Consider the following 18,625-nt stretch of genomic DNA (forward strand, 5'->3'; position numbering starts at 1 on the left):
CTTATGGTATGTTGTCTGGTTGGAGCACAACAAAAAAATTAGCTTGTCCTTACTGCATGGAGAATACTAAAGCTTTCACACTAAAACATGGAGGGAAAAATACTTGGTTTGATTGTCATCGTTTGTTCGTACCTTTTGATCATCAGTTTCGGAGGAATAAAAAAACATTCCTTAAAAATAGAGTTGAGGGTTCACCTCCACCCAGATTAAGTGGTAATGATGTACTATAGAGACTTTCTGACTTTCCAATAATTATTGATTTTCCAATATTATCAATCTAAATATCTGAGATATGTGTTCAACATAATCGGATTAAAAAAAAATATTTTTTAGACATTACCATATTGGAGAACTAATTTGATAAGACATAATCTGGATGTTATGCACGTTGAGAAGAACTTCTTGGACAATATTTTTAATACAATTATGGATGTTAAAGATAAGAGTAAAGATGATGTCAAAGAAATGATGGACATTAAAGAGTAGTACCGACAAAAAAATCTGAAGTTAGTAACAACAACCGATGGCAAAATAATGAAGCCCAAAGCACCTTACTCTTTCACGTTAGAGCAAAAAAGATCAATATGTCAGTGGTTTAAAAGTTTAAAAATGTCTTATGATTATGGATCAAATATAAGCTGATGTGTTGACTTGAAATCTGCGAAGTTATTTGGACTAAAAAGTCATCATTATCACATAATTATGGAGGTTCTTCTTCCAATCATAGTATGTATGTTACCATATTACATATCAAATTCGTTGACTGGGCTTAGCATTTTCTTCAAAGACCTATGTTCATCTAAACTAAGCAAAAATGCTTTACGGAGGAGCGAGAAGAACATATCAATCATCCTCTGCAAGTAAGAAAAAAAAATTCTCCCGGGATTTTTGAATTCTATGGAACATCTTCCAACCCATCTACATCACAAAGCTAAAGTTGATGGACCTGTACAATATCGTTGAATATATTCTTTCGAGATGTAAAATATATTTTTATTAAGTCTCCAATATTTTTGAATAAGTTGAAAACATATGTTTATTAAGTCTCCAATATTTTTGAATAATTATGGAGGTTATTCTTCCGATCATAGTATGTATGTTACCATATTACATATCAAATTCGTTGACTGGGCTTAGCATTTTCTTCAAAGACCTATGTTCATCTAAACTAAGCAAAGATGTTTTACGGAGGAGCGAGGAGAACATATCAATCATCCTCTGCAAGTTAGAAAAAAAAATTCCCCCGGGATTTTTGGATTCTATAGAACATCTTCCAACACATCTACCTCACAAAGCTAAAGTTGGTGGACCTATACAATATCATCGAATGTATCCTTTCGAGATGTAAAATATATTTTTATTAAGTCTCCAATATTTTTGAATAAGTTGAGAACATATGTTTATTAACTTGATAATTATAATTGTTTAATATATATTTAAATAAGTTGAAGAAATATGTTAAGAATAAAACACGACCAAAAGGATCGATATGTGAAGCATATTTGTCTCAAAAAATCACCCAGCTTTGCTCCTACTACTTCGAGTCTCATGTAAGGAGTACATGAACAAAGATTGATCGTAACATGAACTTCAATGTAGAAGAACAACCACAGGCTGCACTATCAGTATTTAGAAGTCATGGAAAGCCGAGTAGCAAATGTGTTGAAAGATTTCTTAACGATTTAGAAATCAAAACAGCGAATTTATATATGTTACTGAACTGTGAAGAAGTTGAACCAATCTTAGAATAAGTTCTTCCATAAACAGCGAATTTAAAATACTAAAGTATTATTTAGATGATTTATCACCAGATTTTTCGTAAGCAATTTGCCTCTAACAGAATCTAAGGATATTGAACAAGTTGTTGCAAATGAATTCCCAGCTTGGTTCAAATTTTATGTGAGCTCAAAAATTTTAAAATTTTTATTAGAATTACATCTTATTTAATATCAAAAATACTAATATTTAAAAATATTTTAGGTACATAGCCCTGATAACAATTATTTCTATAAAGGTTTGCAAGCACTAGCATGGGGTCCAATGCGAAACATAAAGATCTGTCCAATATATATGGTGAATGGATTCAGATTTCATACCAAGTCATAGAGTGAAGGAAGAAAAACTAAAAATTGTGGAGTATGTATTAGAGGAAACACTCATAAAGAAGATAAGTGTAATTATTATGGTATTTTGAATGAGGTTCTAAACCTGGAGTACCCAAGCGAAGATGAGAACTTTGTATGCTTGTTTAATTATCAATGGTATGATCTAATACAAAATAGAGGCACAACGGTTCATCTTGCGTATGATTTAGTAGATGTAAAACATAATAGAAGATACGGTAAGTTTGATCTATTTGTGTTAGCAAGTCAAGCTATTCAAGTTTATTTTAGCAAATATCTCAGTGGTCGTAGGGATAAACAAGATTGGCTAGCTGTCATAAAATAAAAAGTACGAGAAATAATTTATCAACAATACGTTGTAGCAACTGCACATCAAGAGGATGAGATGTCAAGTTACAGGCCTGTTGTAATTGAGATGCCAACTACAACCCTTAATATTGAAATACAGTTATAAGATACTAGTCAATATTAGAGGTTATAGTTGGCATCTCCTCAATTTCAACAGGCCTATAACTTGACATCACATCCTCTTGATGTGCAATTGCTACAACGTATTTTTGATCAATTATTTCCTATGCTTTTATTTTTATGACAGCTAACCAATTTTGTTTATCCCTACGATCACTGGGATATTTGCTGAAATAAACTTGAATAGCTTGACTTGCTGACGCAAATGGATCAAACTTCCCGTATCATCTACTATGTTTTAGTGTTTTACATCTACTAAATCATACGCAGGATGAACCCTTGTGCATCTATTATGTACTAGATCATATTAGTGACAGTTAAACAAGCATACAAAATTCTTATCTTTGCTTGGATACTCTAGGTCAAGAACCTCATTCAGAATACCGTAATAATCACACTCATCTTCTTCATGAGTATTCCCTTTAACACAAACTCCATAATTTTCAATTTTTCTTCCTTCTTTCCACGACTTGGTATGAAATATGAATCCATTCACTATATATATTGATCATGTCTTTACTTTTAGCATTGGACCCCATGCTAGTGCTTGCAAACTTTTATCGAAATAATTGTTATCAAGGTTATGAACCTAAAAATATTTTTAAATATTAGTATTTTTTATATTAAATACGATGTAATTCAAATAAAAATTTTAAAATTTATGAGCTCGCATAAGATTTGAACTAAGCTGAGAATTCATTTGCAACTACTTGCTCAATATCCCTAGAATCTGGCATAAGCAAATTACTTATGAAATACCTGATGATAAATCATCCAAATAATACTTTAGTATTTTAAATAAATATTACTCATTATGTACATTATGAAAGAACTTACTCTAGCATTGGTTCAACTTATTCACAGTTCAGTAGCACATATAAATTCGTTATTTTGATTTCTAAATCGTTGAGAAATCTTTCAACACATTTGCCACTGGGCTTTCCATGACTTCTAAATACTGATAGTGCGGCCTGTGATTGTTTTTCTACATCGAAGTCCATGTTATGATCAATATTTATTCTTGTACTCCTTACATGGGGATCGTAGTAGTATGAGCAAAAATGAATAGTTTTTTGAGATAAATATGCTTCACATATCGATCATTCTGGTCATGCTTTATTCATAACATATTTCTTCAACTTGTTCAAATATCTATTAAATAATTACAATTATCAAGTTAATAAACATATGTTTTCAACTTATTCAAAAATATTAAAGACTTAATAAAAATATGTTTTACCTCTCAAAATGATACATCCAACGATATTATACAGGTCCACCGACTCTAGCTTCGTAAAATAGATGGACCGGAAGATGTTCCATAGAATCAAAAAATCCTGGGGAAAAATTTTTTTTAACTTGCAGAGGAAGATTGATATATTCTCCTTACTCCTCCATAAAGCAAATTCACTTAGTTTAGATAAACATAGGTCTTTGAAGAAAATGCTAAGCTCGGACAACGGATTTGATATGTAATATGGTAACATATATAATATGATCGGAAGAAGAACCTCCATAATTATGTGACAATCATGACTTTTTAATCTAAATAACTTTGTAGATTTCAAGTCAACATATCGACTTATGTTTGATCCATAGTCATCAGACATTATTAAACCTTTAAATCACTGACATATTGATCTTTTTTGCTCTAATGTGAAAGATTAAGGTGCTTTGGGCTTCATTATTTTGCCGTCGGTGGTTGTTACTAACTCCAAATTTTTTTGCCGGCAGTACTCTTTAATGTCTATCATTGCTTTGATATTATCTTTACTCTTACGTTTAACATCTATAATTGTATTAAAAATGTTGTCCATAAAGTTTTTCTCAATGTAAATAAATTAAAATTATGTCTTATCAAATCAGTTCTCCAATATGGTAATATCCAGAAAATACTTTTTTTAATTCAATTATGTTGAACACCATATCCCGAATATTTAGACTCTGATAACATTGAAAAATCAATAATTGTTGGAAAGTCAGAAAGTCTTTGTAGTATATCATCGCCACTTAATCTGGGTAGAGGAGGTGACCTCTCAATTTTAATTTTAACGAATGCATCATTATTCCTCTGAAACTGATGATCGGCAGGTAAGAACATACGATGACAATCAAACCAAGTATTTTTTCCCTCCATATTTAAGTGTGAAAGTTTTAGTATTCTCCATGCAGTAAGGACAAGCTAATTTTGCTGTTGTGCTCCAACCAGACAACATAGCATAAACTGGAAAATCGTCAATAGTCCACATCAATGCAGCTCGAAGGAAAAAATTTTATTTTATTGATATGTCATATGAGAGAACACATTCTTCTCATAATAACTTGAGATCATCAATTAATGGTTGCAAAAAAATATTAATTTTTTGCTTTTAGATTATGTGGTTCAAGTATTATAAGTGTTAAGAACATGTATGGTGTAGTGATACACATCTTTGGTGGAAGATTGTATGGTGTTAATATAACTGATCAACAAGAGTACGATGTAGCTGTTTGACTATATGGGGTAAACCATCGGCACATAATCTCAATCTTATGTTGCGGGGTTCAGCAGCAAATGAAGCATGCACTCGATCAAAGTAATTCTACGCTTCAGCATCTGATGGATGAGAAAGAACATCACTGTTTGCTAATTTTTTCTTATGCCATCTTATATGGCCTGCTGAACTCATTGATTCATAGAGTTGTTGAAGTCTTGTAATGATCGGTAAATAAAATAAATGAGAATATGAAACATATTTCTTTAGACGACATTGTTTTCTCGAGCTTGGCTTAAACCGAAGCGTATTACAGGTGCGACAATAAACTTCTGTTGCATCATCCTTTAGTATAACAAACATCCATTGATACAATAATCAATTTTTGTAGCAGTGAGACCCAACTTGGATACTAATTTTTTCATTCGGTACAAATCTGAGGTAATTAAATTATCTATTGGATTAGTTTCCTTGAGAAGACAAATGAAGTCATTAAAACAATCACGAGGAATATTATAATCAGTTTTAATACTTAGCATCCTCACTGCAATCGACAATTTCGAATGAGTTTTGCAACCGCCCAAATTTGATTTTTGAGCTGCATCCATTAAAAACAACCGGTTAGCCCGCCGCCGGTTAAACCGTCGTTAGTGCCGGAGGTCACATAACCACCGGTAGAGATGGCCGATATTTCATGAACTTCTTGTAGTGACCACGATGTAGGAATGTTGTAAGAGGATGAAATGTGCATACTTACTAAGTATGTCAACCACCACCATGATGACAGTGAATCCTTCTGATCGTGGTAGGCCATTAATGAAATTCATTGACACTTTCTCCCAGACTCGGTTTGGAAGTGCCAAGGGTTGTAGTAATCCTCCTGGAGCCATGACCATGTATTGGCACACTTCACATCTTGCCGCCATCTCCTAAACATCTTTATGCATCCTCTTCCAGTAAAGCTCAGATGCTAGCCTTCTATAGGTTTTCTGCACTCCCGAGTGACCTCCAACCGCACTGCCGTGGAACTCCTGGAATAAGTGGGGAATGTGTATGGAGGTTCGTGGCATCATAAACCTCTCCTGATACAACAACCTCTCCCCCTCCAAATAGTAATCAGGGTGGCTACCCTTATCTTTCATCAGATCCTCTTTGATCTTTTGCAACTCTTCATTCAACATGCTTTCTTCCTTGATGGCCCTTCAGTCGACTATCAAAGGTATAGACAGCCAACTACTGGAGCTTCCCAACACGTCGGGATAAAGCATCGACCGCTTTGTTCTCCAACCCTGGCTTGCACTGGATCTCAAAATCATAGCATAATAGTTTGGACAACCATCTCTGATGCTCCTCGGTCACCATTCGTTGCTCCAATAGATACTTCAAGCTCCTCTGATCCGTTCGGACGATGAAATGACTACCCAAAAGATAAGGGACTACCCAAAAGATAAGGTCGATACTTCTGAATAGCCAAGATAATGGCCATTAACTCCCTCTCATAAATCGACTTCAATCTCGCCCTTGTGGATAGCACTTGACTGAAGTACGCTATAGTCTGTGGTTCTGCATCAACACTGCCCCCAACCCATATCATAATGCATCTGTCTCAATTACAAAGACATGGTTGAAGTCCGGTAGAACTAGAACTGGAACAGTAGTCATGGATTTCTTCAATCTCTCAAAAGCCTGAGTCGCAGTCTCTCCCCAAGAAAAGTTGTCCTTCTTCAACTGCTCGGTCAAAGGCCATGCAATTGTGTCGTACCCCTTCACAAACCTCTTGTAGTAACAAGTCAATCCTAAAAAATCACTCGACTCCCTTATGTTCCTAGGTAGATGTCATTTCTGCATTACCTCAATTTTGGTTTGGTCGGCCGCCACTCCTTGGGACACCACATGTCCTAAGTACTCCACACTCAACTGGGCAAAGCTGCATTTCTTCAGGTTGGCTCTCAACTAATGCTCCTGAAGTATTCCCAAAATCACCTTCAGGTATCCAAGATGCTCCTCCACTGTCTTGTTGTACACCGGAATGTCATCAAAGAATACTAGGACAAACTTTCTGAGGTACTGCTTGAATACCTTGTTCATCAAAGATTGAAAAGCAGCAGGGGCATTAGTGAGGCCAAATGGCATAACCAGAAACTCATAATGCCCTTTATGTGTCCTGAATGCTATCTTCGGAATGTCTGTCTCCCTCATTCTGATTTGATGGTACCCGAATTTCAAATCTAACTTGGAAAACATCACTGCTCCATGTAACTCATCCAAGAGCTCATTAATCATCGAAATATAGAATTTATCTGGCACTGTCCACTGCTCTGTAGTCCACACAGAATAGTCAACTCCCATCCTTCTTTTTGACCAAGAGGATGGGACTAGAGAAAGGACTCACATTTGCTCTGATGATCCCTGCCTCCAGCATCTCCCAGATCAACTTTTCAATATCATCTTTTTTGTATATGAGGGTAATGGTATGGTCTGACACTGATCGGTGTCTCTCCTTCCTTCAAAGTAATGGCATGCTCTAACTCCCTGGGTGGAGGTAGACCCTAAGGTTAGAAAATCTCGTTGAATTGTTGTATGAACGGTTGTACTGAAGAGAGAATGTTTCCCTCTTCTTCCAGTCTGACCCCCTCCAGACGATGCAACTCCACCAAGTATCCTCCTCCCACTTCCTCTATGGTTCTGATCAAAGACTTGAGGGATATCCAGTCTTAGTTAGCCCCGCATCACCCTGAATAACCACCTTCTTTCCCTTATCCATCAGCTCCATCCTCAATGTCCCCCAATTCACCTTGGTATCTCCCAAGGACTGTAACCATTTCATCCCCAGGATGACATCAGTGCTTCCAAATTCCAAACGAAGAAAGCCCTCCCTCATCTTGATCCCCTGAATCATCAGCACCACTCCCTTGCAAACTCCTCTACCCATCTCTACCTTTCTGGTACCCATCATCACCCCATAGCCTCCTGTATCGACTAATTCCATCCTAAGTCGATCAACAATCTGGGTGGAAATGAAATTGTGGATTGCCCCATTATCTATCAATACCACTACCTTTTTATCTGCTATCTCTCATTTCACTTTCATAGTGTGACTAAGAGTGAATCTCACTACAGAGTTTAGGGATACTTCTGCCAAATCAAGATGGAACTTTTCCTCCTCGAATTCTAGCCCGCTCCCACCTCCCTCGTCAGCTTCCTCGTCATCAGAGACGGTGAGAATCTGAAGAGTTCGATCCTTGCATCAATGCCCAGGCAATACTTCTCATCACACCTGAAACACAACCCCTTTGCCCGCTTCTCTTGTATCTCCTTCTAAGTCAGTTTCTTGAAATATCCTCCTCCGGATCTCTCCTTTGGCACCTCCTTCATGCTCCCTGGCGCTGGTCCCTGGGAGGTAAAAAGGTGGTGGCCATCCTATATGACCCCCCTGAGTTGCTACCCCTAGCCACTCTCCATCCTCCTCTGTTCTTCCACCAGTTGTGCCAACTCCATGGCTTTCCCCAGGTTACTTAGCTCCAAGACTCTGACTGCTGCCCGTATCTCCGGTTTGAGCCCTTTCATAAAGTTTCCCTCCAGTGCCGTCTCTGAGATATGACCCAATTGCTGGCCAAATACTCAAATCTGTCGCAATAGTCGGTTACGGTCCCCTCCTGAGTCAAGGCAAAGAATTGCACATAGAAGTCTCCTCCCCTCTCAGTTCGGAAACGTTATAGAAAACATTCTTCGAACTCTCTCCAATTTCAGATGGGCTCCCTCCTTTCACGCAATTGATACCATGCAAGTGCCTTTCCTTCCAAACATAATCAAGCCGTCGTCAGCTTCTCCTCCTCCGTCAACTCATTGACGGCAAAGTATCGTTCCATTTTGTAGATCGAGCCATGGCCATCCTCGCCCTCAAAGACGGGCATCTTCAGTTTTCTCACCCTTTGGATCACCACCCCGGAATCCTCCATAACCTCCCATTCCTCAAGAGGGTGGTGCTCCCCAATTTTCACGGTCCTCTCTCCTACAATTATGCCCAAACCCTTCATCATATTCCCCCTCTCCGTCCTCCAAAATCAGTACCCCGACGGTAGACTTCTTCCCTTCTTCCAACACAATCGGCGACCCTCCTTTCATATCCCTGCTCATCTCCTCTCTAGACAGCGGTTCTAGCGGAGGCATGCCATCCTCTCCCTCGAGAACCTCCACTTCCGAATATTCCCTCCCCCTGAATGGGTTCGGAATACCTCCCCTTCCCTGGACGCTAACGGTCTCCTTCGATTTCGATGTTGCCGGTTTTTGTTTGTCTTCAAGCATCTTCTTCATCAAATCTTCCAAAACGGCGAACCTTCCGTTTATCTTTTCATGAATGGACACAAATTGACTTTGAAAATTTTCTCCTCAAAATCTATCTTCAATTGACCTATTTCTCCCTCCAAGACTTCAACTTTCTATCCGGCCATAATTCCTCTAATGCAGCACCAAAGAGATTCCTTTGTGTGCAAAAAAAAAAATTGCTGAAATCACAGATTTTCAGCCTCCGATGGTCCCAAGACAACGCTATAATACCAATTTGATAGGAAATACTTGAGTTCGAAAGTAACCCTAAGGTAATACTTGAGTTCGCAAGCAACCCTATTCCAAATTGGAGAGAAAACAGCAATAAAATTGTTGTTTACAACAGTTTAACAGCCCAAAAAGTGAAAACATTAAGAAATTGAGTAGGAATCTGAAGAAAATCAAGCCAACCACTTGTATTCCACTAGTAGATGAAAGAAAATAATAAACATACAAGATTCTTCAATTCAAGAGGAAGAGAACTCTCCAAAATCTCTAGTCAAGAAGACTAGAGCCCAAGCCTCCAAGAAGATCCCAAAAATCAGCCCAAATTCAAGATGAAAACCTAAATCCCCACCTTTCCCCCTCTTTAACACCAATCCCCATACAAAATCCCTAAACATCCCTTCTATTCAAATTCCCCCCCCCTTTCATTCAAATTTTCCCTCCAACACTTGAATTTATGAGGCCCACCTGGAGTAAGGAGCCTAACATATCGCTGCAGCTGGTTCTACCGTTGATACAAAGGACATCATCCTCTATACATTAAACGGTCTTCCACCTCCATATCAAGCTTTCAAAATTTCTATTTGAACCATGTTCACTCCAATCAGCCTTGAAAATCTCTACTCTCTCCTCATCAGTGAGGAAATTAACATTGCAGCTGAAGCAGCTCGACTCAAACCGGCATCTGATCCTCACACTGCCCTGTAATCACAGAGAGGGTGTATCAGATGCAGCCAAGGATGATTTCCCCAAAACATCAACCCAAATACCAGATCCACACCGCAAACCTCCACCATTTGTCAAATATGTAATAAGAGGGGCCACACCGCCTCAGACTACTGGCACCGACTAAATGTGAACTAAATTCCCAATCCACCTATAGTGTCCAACCACGCCATGCTCACTTCCACGGATCCTTCATCCCCCGACTGGTACCTCAACTCCGGTGCTTCTACCCACCTCACTCACTCTCTTGATAATCTGAACAACTCCTTCCCCTACCAAGGCTCCAACAGCATAACGATCGATGATGGACGCTCATTTTCGATCCCAAACCCCATCTCGTAAGCTCACATTGTCTCCCCTACTCCACATACTAGCCGTTACACAATCTACTTTCAATTTCCAATCTCACAAAAGATAACAATATTTCCATTACATTTGACTCAAATGATTTTACATTCAAGGATATACATACCAACATGACCATCCTCACGGGGCCCTGCTGTGATGGATTGTATCCCCTTTCATCAGTCGACTCACGTAAATCTGCCCTCACCGCCACCAGCTCCTCCTCCAACCTCTGGCATAATTGACTCGGTCACCCGCATCGACGTGCCCTTATTACCATCTCATAGCAAAATCCTGAATTAAAAATACCTAGTCTTTCATTTTCTTGTATCTCATGTAAGACCTCAAAAGGTCACAAGCTATCTTTGATAATTTTGCTAATCAGCAAGTTACATCGCTCACCGTTATCCATTCTGAGGTATGGGGACCCCTCCCCTATTACTTCTCATCAATGCTACAAGTATTATGTTACATTTATTGACAACTTCTCTCTATTTACTTGGTTATTTTCCTTACAATATAAATCTGAAGTCACTCAAATTTGTCTAAACTTCAAGACCCAAATTGAGAATCAAATACCTTACAAAATTAAATGCCTTCAAAATAATGGCGGCACTGAATACCTTAACCATCAACTCACCCAAATTCTACAGCGCACAACATTCATCACCAAATCTCATGTACATATACCCCTGAACAGAACGGTTTGGTTGAACGTAAACATCGTCATATCCTTGACACAACCCGTACTCTACTATATATTGCCTCTTTCTCACAGCAGCATATCTTATCAATCGTATGCCATCTCCTACCACCAAAAATCTATCCCCTCTCCAACTTTGCTACAACATTGAACCTTATTACTCTCACTTACGCATTTTGGTGTGAATGCTTTCCTCTCACACCATCTCCTCTCCGCCACAAACTTGCATCTAAATCTACACCATGTGTATTCATAGGCTATTCCAACTCATACAAGGGTTACAAGTGCCTAGACATCTCCACCAATCGCATTCATATCTCAAGACATGTAACATTCCACAAACATTCATTTCCCTTTGCCAACATCTCTCTGCCTACCTCCACTTCAACAGCCACCACATCTCCCTATCTACTCCTAGATTTTATTTACTAAGACTCAACCTGACAGTCATTCCAAACTGATCAGTTTGCAGGGGCGTAACAGAGCACATGACATCTAACAAAGTAACAAAAAGCCACATGCCTGAATAAATCACAGCCCTTAGTGCATAACAAATCATCTCATTTTACACCTACATATGTAAAGTGGCTGTAACTCTAAGTCTAAATAAAATACTGTACAAGTGTACATCAACAGAAGGAATATGATATAATGATCTTCATCTATACCTCGGTTTATTATTCTATTGTAGTTTTCTGTATTATTTCGGCTTTAGCTTGCGTATACTGCAGGTATTGAAGCTTCTACACCTAGCAAATGCCAAACAACTCTGCTTCCCCTTGGTCGAAAAAGATCATTCACAAACAATTTGTTCTCAATGAGAAGTCATCATCAATACCAACAATTTTAGGAGGAAATGGAGCAGCAATGAGTGCGAAGTGGTAGCGTGCTGACAACGGAGGCCTCGTGATGGGCATTAAGAGAGCTAATAAAAGTATGCAAAAAGGCCATAAAATATACAATAGGAATGAAAGTGTGCTTTCAGGTCATGCAGAATGTTATAAGCATCAAACAGAGAAGAGAAAATCCAGCACCAAACAAAGAAACACAGCAAGGAGTACTAAACAAGGAATACATGCATTCGTGTAGGGAAAATCATAGGCATGTATCCAAACTAAAACTGAAATTCCTAAAAACAGATAAAATAGTACCAAAGTAAAATAATCACTCATGGCATGTTTGTTTGTTTTTTTTTTTTTTCCTATCTATTATGATTTTGTTTTGTTTTCATTTTGTTTTTGTTTTCAGTTAAAATATAAAAATGTTTGAATGTTAATTTTTTCTTGGTTCTATAATTGATATATTCGGAAACAAGTGAAAATGTTTGAACATCATAGGCATGTATCCTGACATGTAGTTGTTTTTGAAAAAAAATAAAAATAAGGACACAGCAAAACATGCCCTCAATTTGTCAATCTGCTCATCTCAATGCATAAACTGGGCGTGCATCACTCGAGATTCATCTTCACTTCAAAAATGATGATTGATCAAGAAGGGCTTTTTACACCCTACACCATTATCTCTGCAAATTAGTACTTTGCTCATACAATGCAAGCGTGAATAAACCAAGTAGTTATGCATTAATTAATTCCCAACTTCTAGTTATATCCATGTCATTTAGGGGAAAATAATAGAAAAATCAACATGATAAGCCTTGAAAAGGTAAAAAAGAAAACTATGAAAACAATGACTAATATTAAAGACTAAATCCATCTTTTAAAATATGAAAAGGAAACATTTTTATATAAAGTAGACTTACTGCCTACTGGGAACAATATAGTATCTACCAAAATTTTCCTTTATGGTTCAGAACTTACCAGACAAGTGCACCAAACTCTAACATGACGGCTATAAGTGTTAAAAGCTTACTGTGAACCTGTGGATTTTCAAAAATAGCAAAATTATGACTCGTACAGAAAGATAGCTTCCACCACGAACTTGCTTAATGGAAGGGAATACTATTAGAGCACTGTCATACTTACATAAAAAGCACAGAATAACGCAATTATGAGGCTTGAGATATATATGGCTGTTGCATATATACGAACAGGGTCGAGCATCATATCAAATTGCCGTTTGGGCCCAATAAGGAATGCTGTGCTGCCAAAGAAATGAACACTTCGGTATAAAATATAAATGCAACTCAATGACAACAATAAATCCCAATCAGTAACATTATTGCATACATTCCAATGATAAAAGATAAAACAAGGGGCTGTTACTTGGAAGTATTTGGAATTTAAAGTAGACAGCTTCCATATGATTTATCTTTTTTGCTGTAAGGCGAGGGGAAAAATAAATGCAAAAGCAAAATTCTAGAGACTTTACAATACTTCAAAAGGTCTATTTTGCCTTCAAAATAAAATCTCCATGATCGGATGAATTCCTTTTTCTTTGTTTCTGTGCCTTCACCCAATCTGCTCACCCCCATCATCACTGGACCCCTGCGCGCCCTCTTCATCATCATCACCACATCTCTACGTCTTTGTTGGATGAAATCAATAGCATCTCATCCCTCCCCCTCAGTCCGGCTACATCTCCAATTTGCACTCAAGCTCCAACGACCACTAGCAATCCTCAGTGTTGCCCAATCGAGCTCTGTCTCAAGCTCAGTACTTAAGCTCCATCTCCCACTTGCACTAGGGCTCTAGCCCCATCCATCCTGATCCGGCTCCACCCATCCTGCCCAAAACCCTTGCCTGCACTACCCTCGCGAACAGTAAGTCGACAGAGATGGAATCAAAAAAATTATTATTTTTTTTCGATGCATTCTTAAAATGTATGCAACCAAACAGCCCCTAATTCAATAAGAATAAAAGATTTCTCAGCATAAGAATAAAATGTTTCTCAGCATATGCATGAATCACATGAGCAGTCCAGCCAACGAACATGCCTAGAAAAAGCTAATAAAATATCATACTTAGCAGGGCAGCCAGACTAGCAGTTTTCTGTTAAATCTATGGAAATTTTGACATGACGGATTATTTTAATTACATAATCGTAGTTAATCTGAGAATTACAAAAAACAAAAGAATATATGCACCGAAATAAAGGAATTAACTTAAGACAATGCACGCTATAAAAAAACAAATGAAAATGCATGAGAAAAAGAAACAAACCTCCCGAGAGCAAGCAAATTGCCAAAGGTAAATGTTATACCAAATTTGATAGGGTTGAAGAAAACAAGTATTGACTGCCAAACAAAGAATTGAAATAACAAAAACATCAATTTCACGGAAATTAAAATAAAAATTAACTTAAATAGTTCAAAATTAGTTAAATCCCAAATGGTGGGGTTAAGGCTATTGATGATGATGAAAAATATTTTGAATAAAATTTTAAGCTTCATCTCTTCGCACTTCTGAGAACATGAGGGACCAATTGAGTTGAACATGCTCCAGATCAAAAGGCTGGTAGACTATAATGCATCGACTTAGATATCTCAAAATATTTTTGTATTATATGCCATAATTGAGTTGAACATGCTCCAGATCAAAAGGAAAGAGCAATCTGTCAATGCACATTGCGCAATAAACATTCACCTAATGAATTATAATGTGAAAAAAAAAATTCAAGAAAAATGGTATAACATCAAGATACATGAAAGAAGGTACATAAGCCAGTTCGGAATATGTTGCAGCTTCTCATCTAAGTTACAGAGGAACCATAGAAAATAAACTTAGCCTGTACCAGAAGAACCAGTGTTGCACTGGCAATCAAAAAGAGTGATCAACAGTGATATCTATAACCCCCATTGCGGTTTCAATGGAAAGATTGTTGGCGAAAGCTGGTTTAAATATTCAGGGGCTGTCTGGCAACAAGTAGTATTTAACCTAATACTATAGTAGGATTTAGTAAATCCTGTAAATCCAGATTTAATAAATCTCGGGCATGCTAAATCTTGAAAATTGTTTAGCTGTTAAATCCAGTGAAACTATTTGGCAACGTAATTCAGGATTCAAAGCGTTTAAGTCATTAAAACTTAAATTTAATGTCTTTTGAATTTAATTTATGTGTTAAAGTGCGAGTTACTTATTAATTTCAATGTTAATTACCTTCAATAAGCTATAATAAAAAATAATATAATTAGAAGCTAGCTTAATTATCAAATAATTTAACTAGTTTTACTACTAATCCACAAATTGCTTATTTAGATGTTAATTTAATAAGTATTTGACTTCTAACTATATTGATAATTATCTAATTAATTATTTACTTATTATTTGAACTAACTAATCATTTAACTAATACTCTAACAAATGATTTAATTAATTATTTAAGTGTTATTTAATTAGTTTTAATGGAAAAACAATTAAAGAAGAGATAAAACAAAAACAAAGATCGAAACAAACGATAGAGAGAAATTAAAAACCGCGAGCCTCGGACTCTTCCGAAGACTGACGGGTGATCCGATTGCCCTTCTCCAAGAGACTTCACGCCACGAGCCCGGACCCATCCTGCAGCTGGTGGAAACTCCGACTCCCTCCCATAGGGATTTCACTAAAGTTCTTCCCAAAGAACACAAGTGCAAACAAAATTTTATTAATAATCCATCATACCAAATATAAGAGAAAGGGCCTCTATATATAGGCCTCAAAAGAAATTAAAAGACAGATTAGCCCCTTGGGCTTACATAAGACAAAAGGGTAAAAAGGAAAATTGCAAAATTAAATCAAAATACACTTAATAAACTAAAATAAAACAAAGTGATCTCGGTCATCGATCTTCAGCTCCTCCTCGGATAAGCATGGACGGTTGGATGTCTGCATCACTCCTCCTACGATGTTCTTGTTCTGTCGGATTGGAAGTCACAACTCTTTTGACGTCGTTCTTCCTATTGGATCGGAAGTAACAACCAGGGCTCGTTCGCTGCGCAAGTAACCATCTCTCCCTTTTCACGTGCTTCTTCGTCTAACTCCCATAAATCCACCAAATCTCGGGATTTACACCAAAAAATAGGGTAACAACGGATTTACCTCGTCGTGAGATTTGCGGGATTCTGAAATCTCGTTTGGCAAGATTCATGCTAAATCCTGCACAATCCCATAGCCAAATAGCCTCTTAGAGTCGCTAAAATGAAATAATACTTTAAGAGATTAAACATAATTGTTCATTCTTCAATTAAAACTGATGCACAAATGTTTGCAGCAATGAACAAGTGGTGCACTAAATGGGGTAGGGCAAAGGGAAAAAGAATAGATATAGCTGATTCATCAGTGACCTACTTGGAGTGTGTGTTTGACTTTTGGTGAATGAATGGTCGCACTAGGTGTATCTTACTTGAACATGTTAAACATAATTAGCAAAAAAGGATGTCATTATGGAAATATTATACAATAGAAAAGATATAATTCGAAGAGAACAACTCTGATATATAACCCTGACAAAGTAAATGACTAGATACAACATGATCCTCCCTGCCCTCACCGTCGCACCACCCATTGAATTGTATGTCTTAATAAGTGACAAATTGTGTTCATTGCGTCACAACAACTGATAAATTGTGACCAAAACCCATTGAACTGCCACCAAATGATAAATTGTGACCAAACCCATTGAACTGCCTTACGAAGGGACAATGTTAGGAAAGAAAACAAAATGATGCAAAATATGAAAAGCTACTCAATTGCAAATTTTCAATTCCATGTGTAATGACAAAAACAATATAAATGACATATCATAGATAAACTAAAATTCTAATAAAGATATTTCCATAATAAAAAAAATTTTGAGGAGAATTATTCCCAAACAAACTTTAAGTTTAAGAGAAAGTCAAGAAGCATGTCGCCAAACAATTTTAAAAGTGAAATATCATTAGGCCATGTAAAAAAATAAAACAAGTTATCATAACAAAACAAAATCATAAGATCGCTCAACAAATACCGATTCTATTTAGTTTTACACTCGTTAGAATTTTTGAAAATTAATGTCTTAGAATATTATTAAATGCAAGGTCAAAAGATAAAAGCTCAAAATGTTTTCAAATCATAACCAAACACCCCCTTCCTGGAGTGCTGTACAAAACAGTATAGAAAACTTCATACCGGTTACAAATAGTTATCAATTGCAATGTTCTTAAGTAAAGCAATGTGTTCATAAGAAGTATGTAAAATAGTAATTACTAGCATCATGACAAAAAAAAAACAAGTTGGACACATAATATAGAGTTCCTGAACAAACCAGAAAAGTACAAGCTAGACCAGCAGCCAAGCAAATAGCAAAACCGTACAGCCTCTGGACAGGGAAAAAAATATCATCTATCAGTGACCCGTCAATAAATGAATATATTTTGATATTTAAATTCTTGACATTTCAGGTGAGGTGAAGGGAATAACATGCTAAAAATATGTAAAAGAATAGAGGTTGAACGCAATTCATATGAGTTCATCTGAGCAACCATTAATTTAGCACGGATCCCATAAAAACAAATGCATCAAATGTCCTGTAAAATAATAGCATGATCCATGAGAAGGTTTTAATTGTTAGAGAATTAAAAGTAAGGAAACTTTTGAAAACTGACATAGCTGTGTCCATATCCTTAAAAATACAAAAGTAGTGAGTGCTATCCCCAAAGGAAATGCTTTGTTAGTTTTTTCATACAAAGCAGTAGCATTCTCTATATCATTGATCAAGCACAAAGGAAGGGTATAAATTGTGATTCCGCACAATAAACTTTGAAAGAATTATCTAGTTTTTCTTATTAATTAATCAACTAGAGCTTATAAACAACATATCTGTATATATTCAATAAAAATAACTAACAATTACATATCTCAAAATATTACACTATATTCATTTCCCAAATCAATATACAATAATCAAGAGATCGGCACAATCAATAATCTATCACAAGCTCCGAAAACTCCTGAATTCTTAGCGGTACAAGTGGATGTCTTAATTCATCATTCAATCCTCTCAGAAACCTATAGAATTTTTCGTCAGCACTATTGATCAATTGAGGAGCATACCTGGCCAATACAGCAAACTCTGACTCATAGTACATCACTGTCATGTTCCCCTATTCCATTCACATGAAAGCCTCCAGCATTTGTTGTCGGCTGACAGAGGTACAAGCCAATCTTTGAACACAACAACAAACTCCATCCAGGTGATCTATGCATTCATCTTTCCTATGTATTTAATCAATAAATAATGCAATCTTCAATGCAGCTCTGGTTATAAGCAAATTCTTCGACTAACCATTGCTCTTATACCACTTTGCTACATCTCAAGAT

General features: G+C 36.8%; 1 protein-coding gene across 1 annotated transcript in view; it reads right to left on the reverse strand.

Annotated features, from left to right (window-relative positions):
• Window positions 1–18,625, reverse strand: part of LOC110096987 (vesicle transport protein SFT2B) — a 44,836-nt gene that overhangs the window by 15,657 nt on the left and 10,554 nt on the right. Inside the window, exons 2-5 of the mRNA XM_020823166.2 lie at window positions 17,571–17,624; window positions 14,510–14,583; window positions 13,373–13,490; window positions 13,208–13,266 (exon numbers count right to left, since the gene is read on the reverse strand). Of these exons, the coding sequence (XP_020678825.1) occupies window positions 13,208–13,266; window positions 13,373–13,490; window positions 14,510–14,583; window positions 17,571–17,624 (305 nt within the window). The remainder of the gene's footprint in view (window positions 1–13,207; window positions 13,267–13,372; window positions 13,491–14,509; window positions 14,584–17,570; window positions 17,625–18,625) is intronic.

Source organism: Dendrobium catenatum, unplaced genomic scaffold (genome assembly GCF_001605985.2).
Source record: "Dendrobium catenatum unplaced genomic scaffold, ASM160598v2 fragScaff_scaffold_133, whole genome shotgun sequence".
NCBI lineage: Eukaryota > Viridiplantae > Streptophyta > Magnoliopsida > Asparagales > Orchidaceae > Dendrobium > Dendrobium catenatum.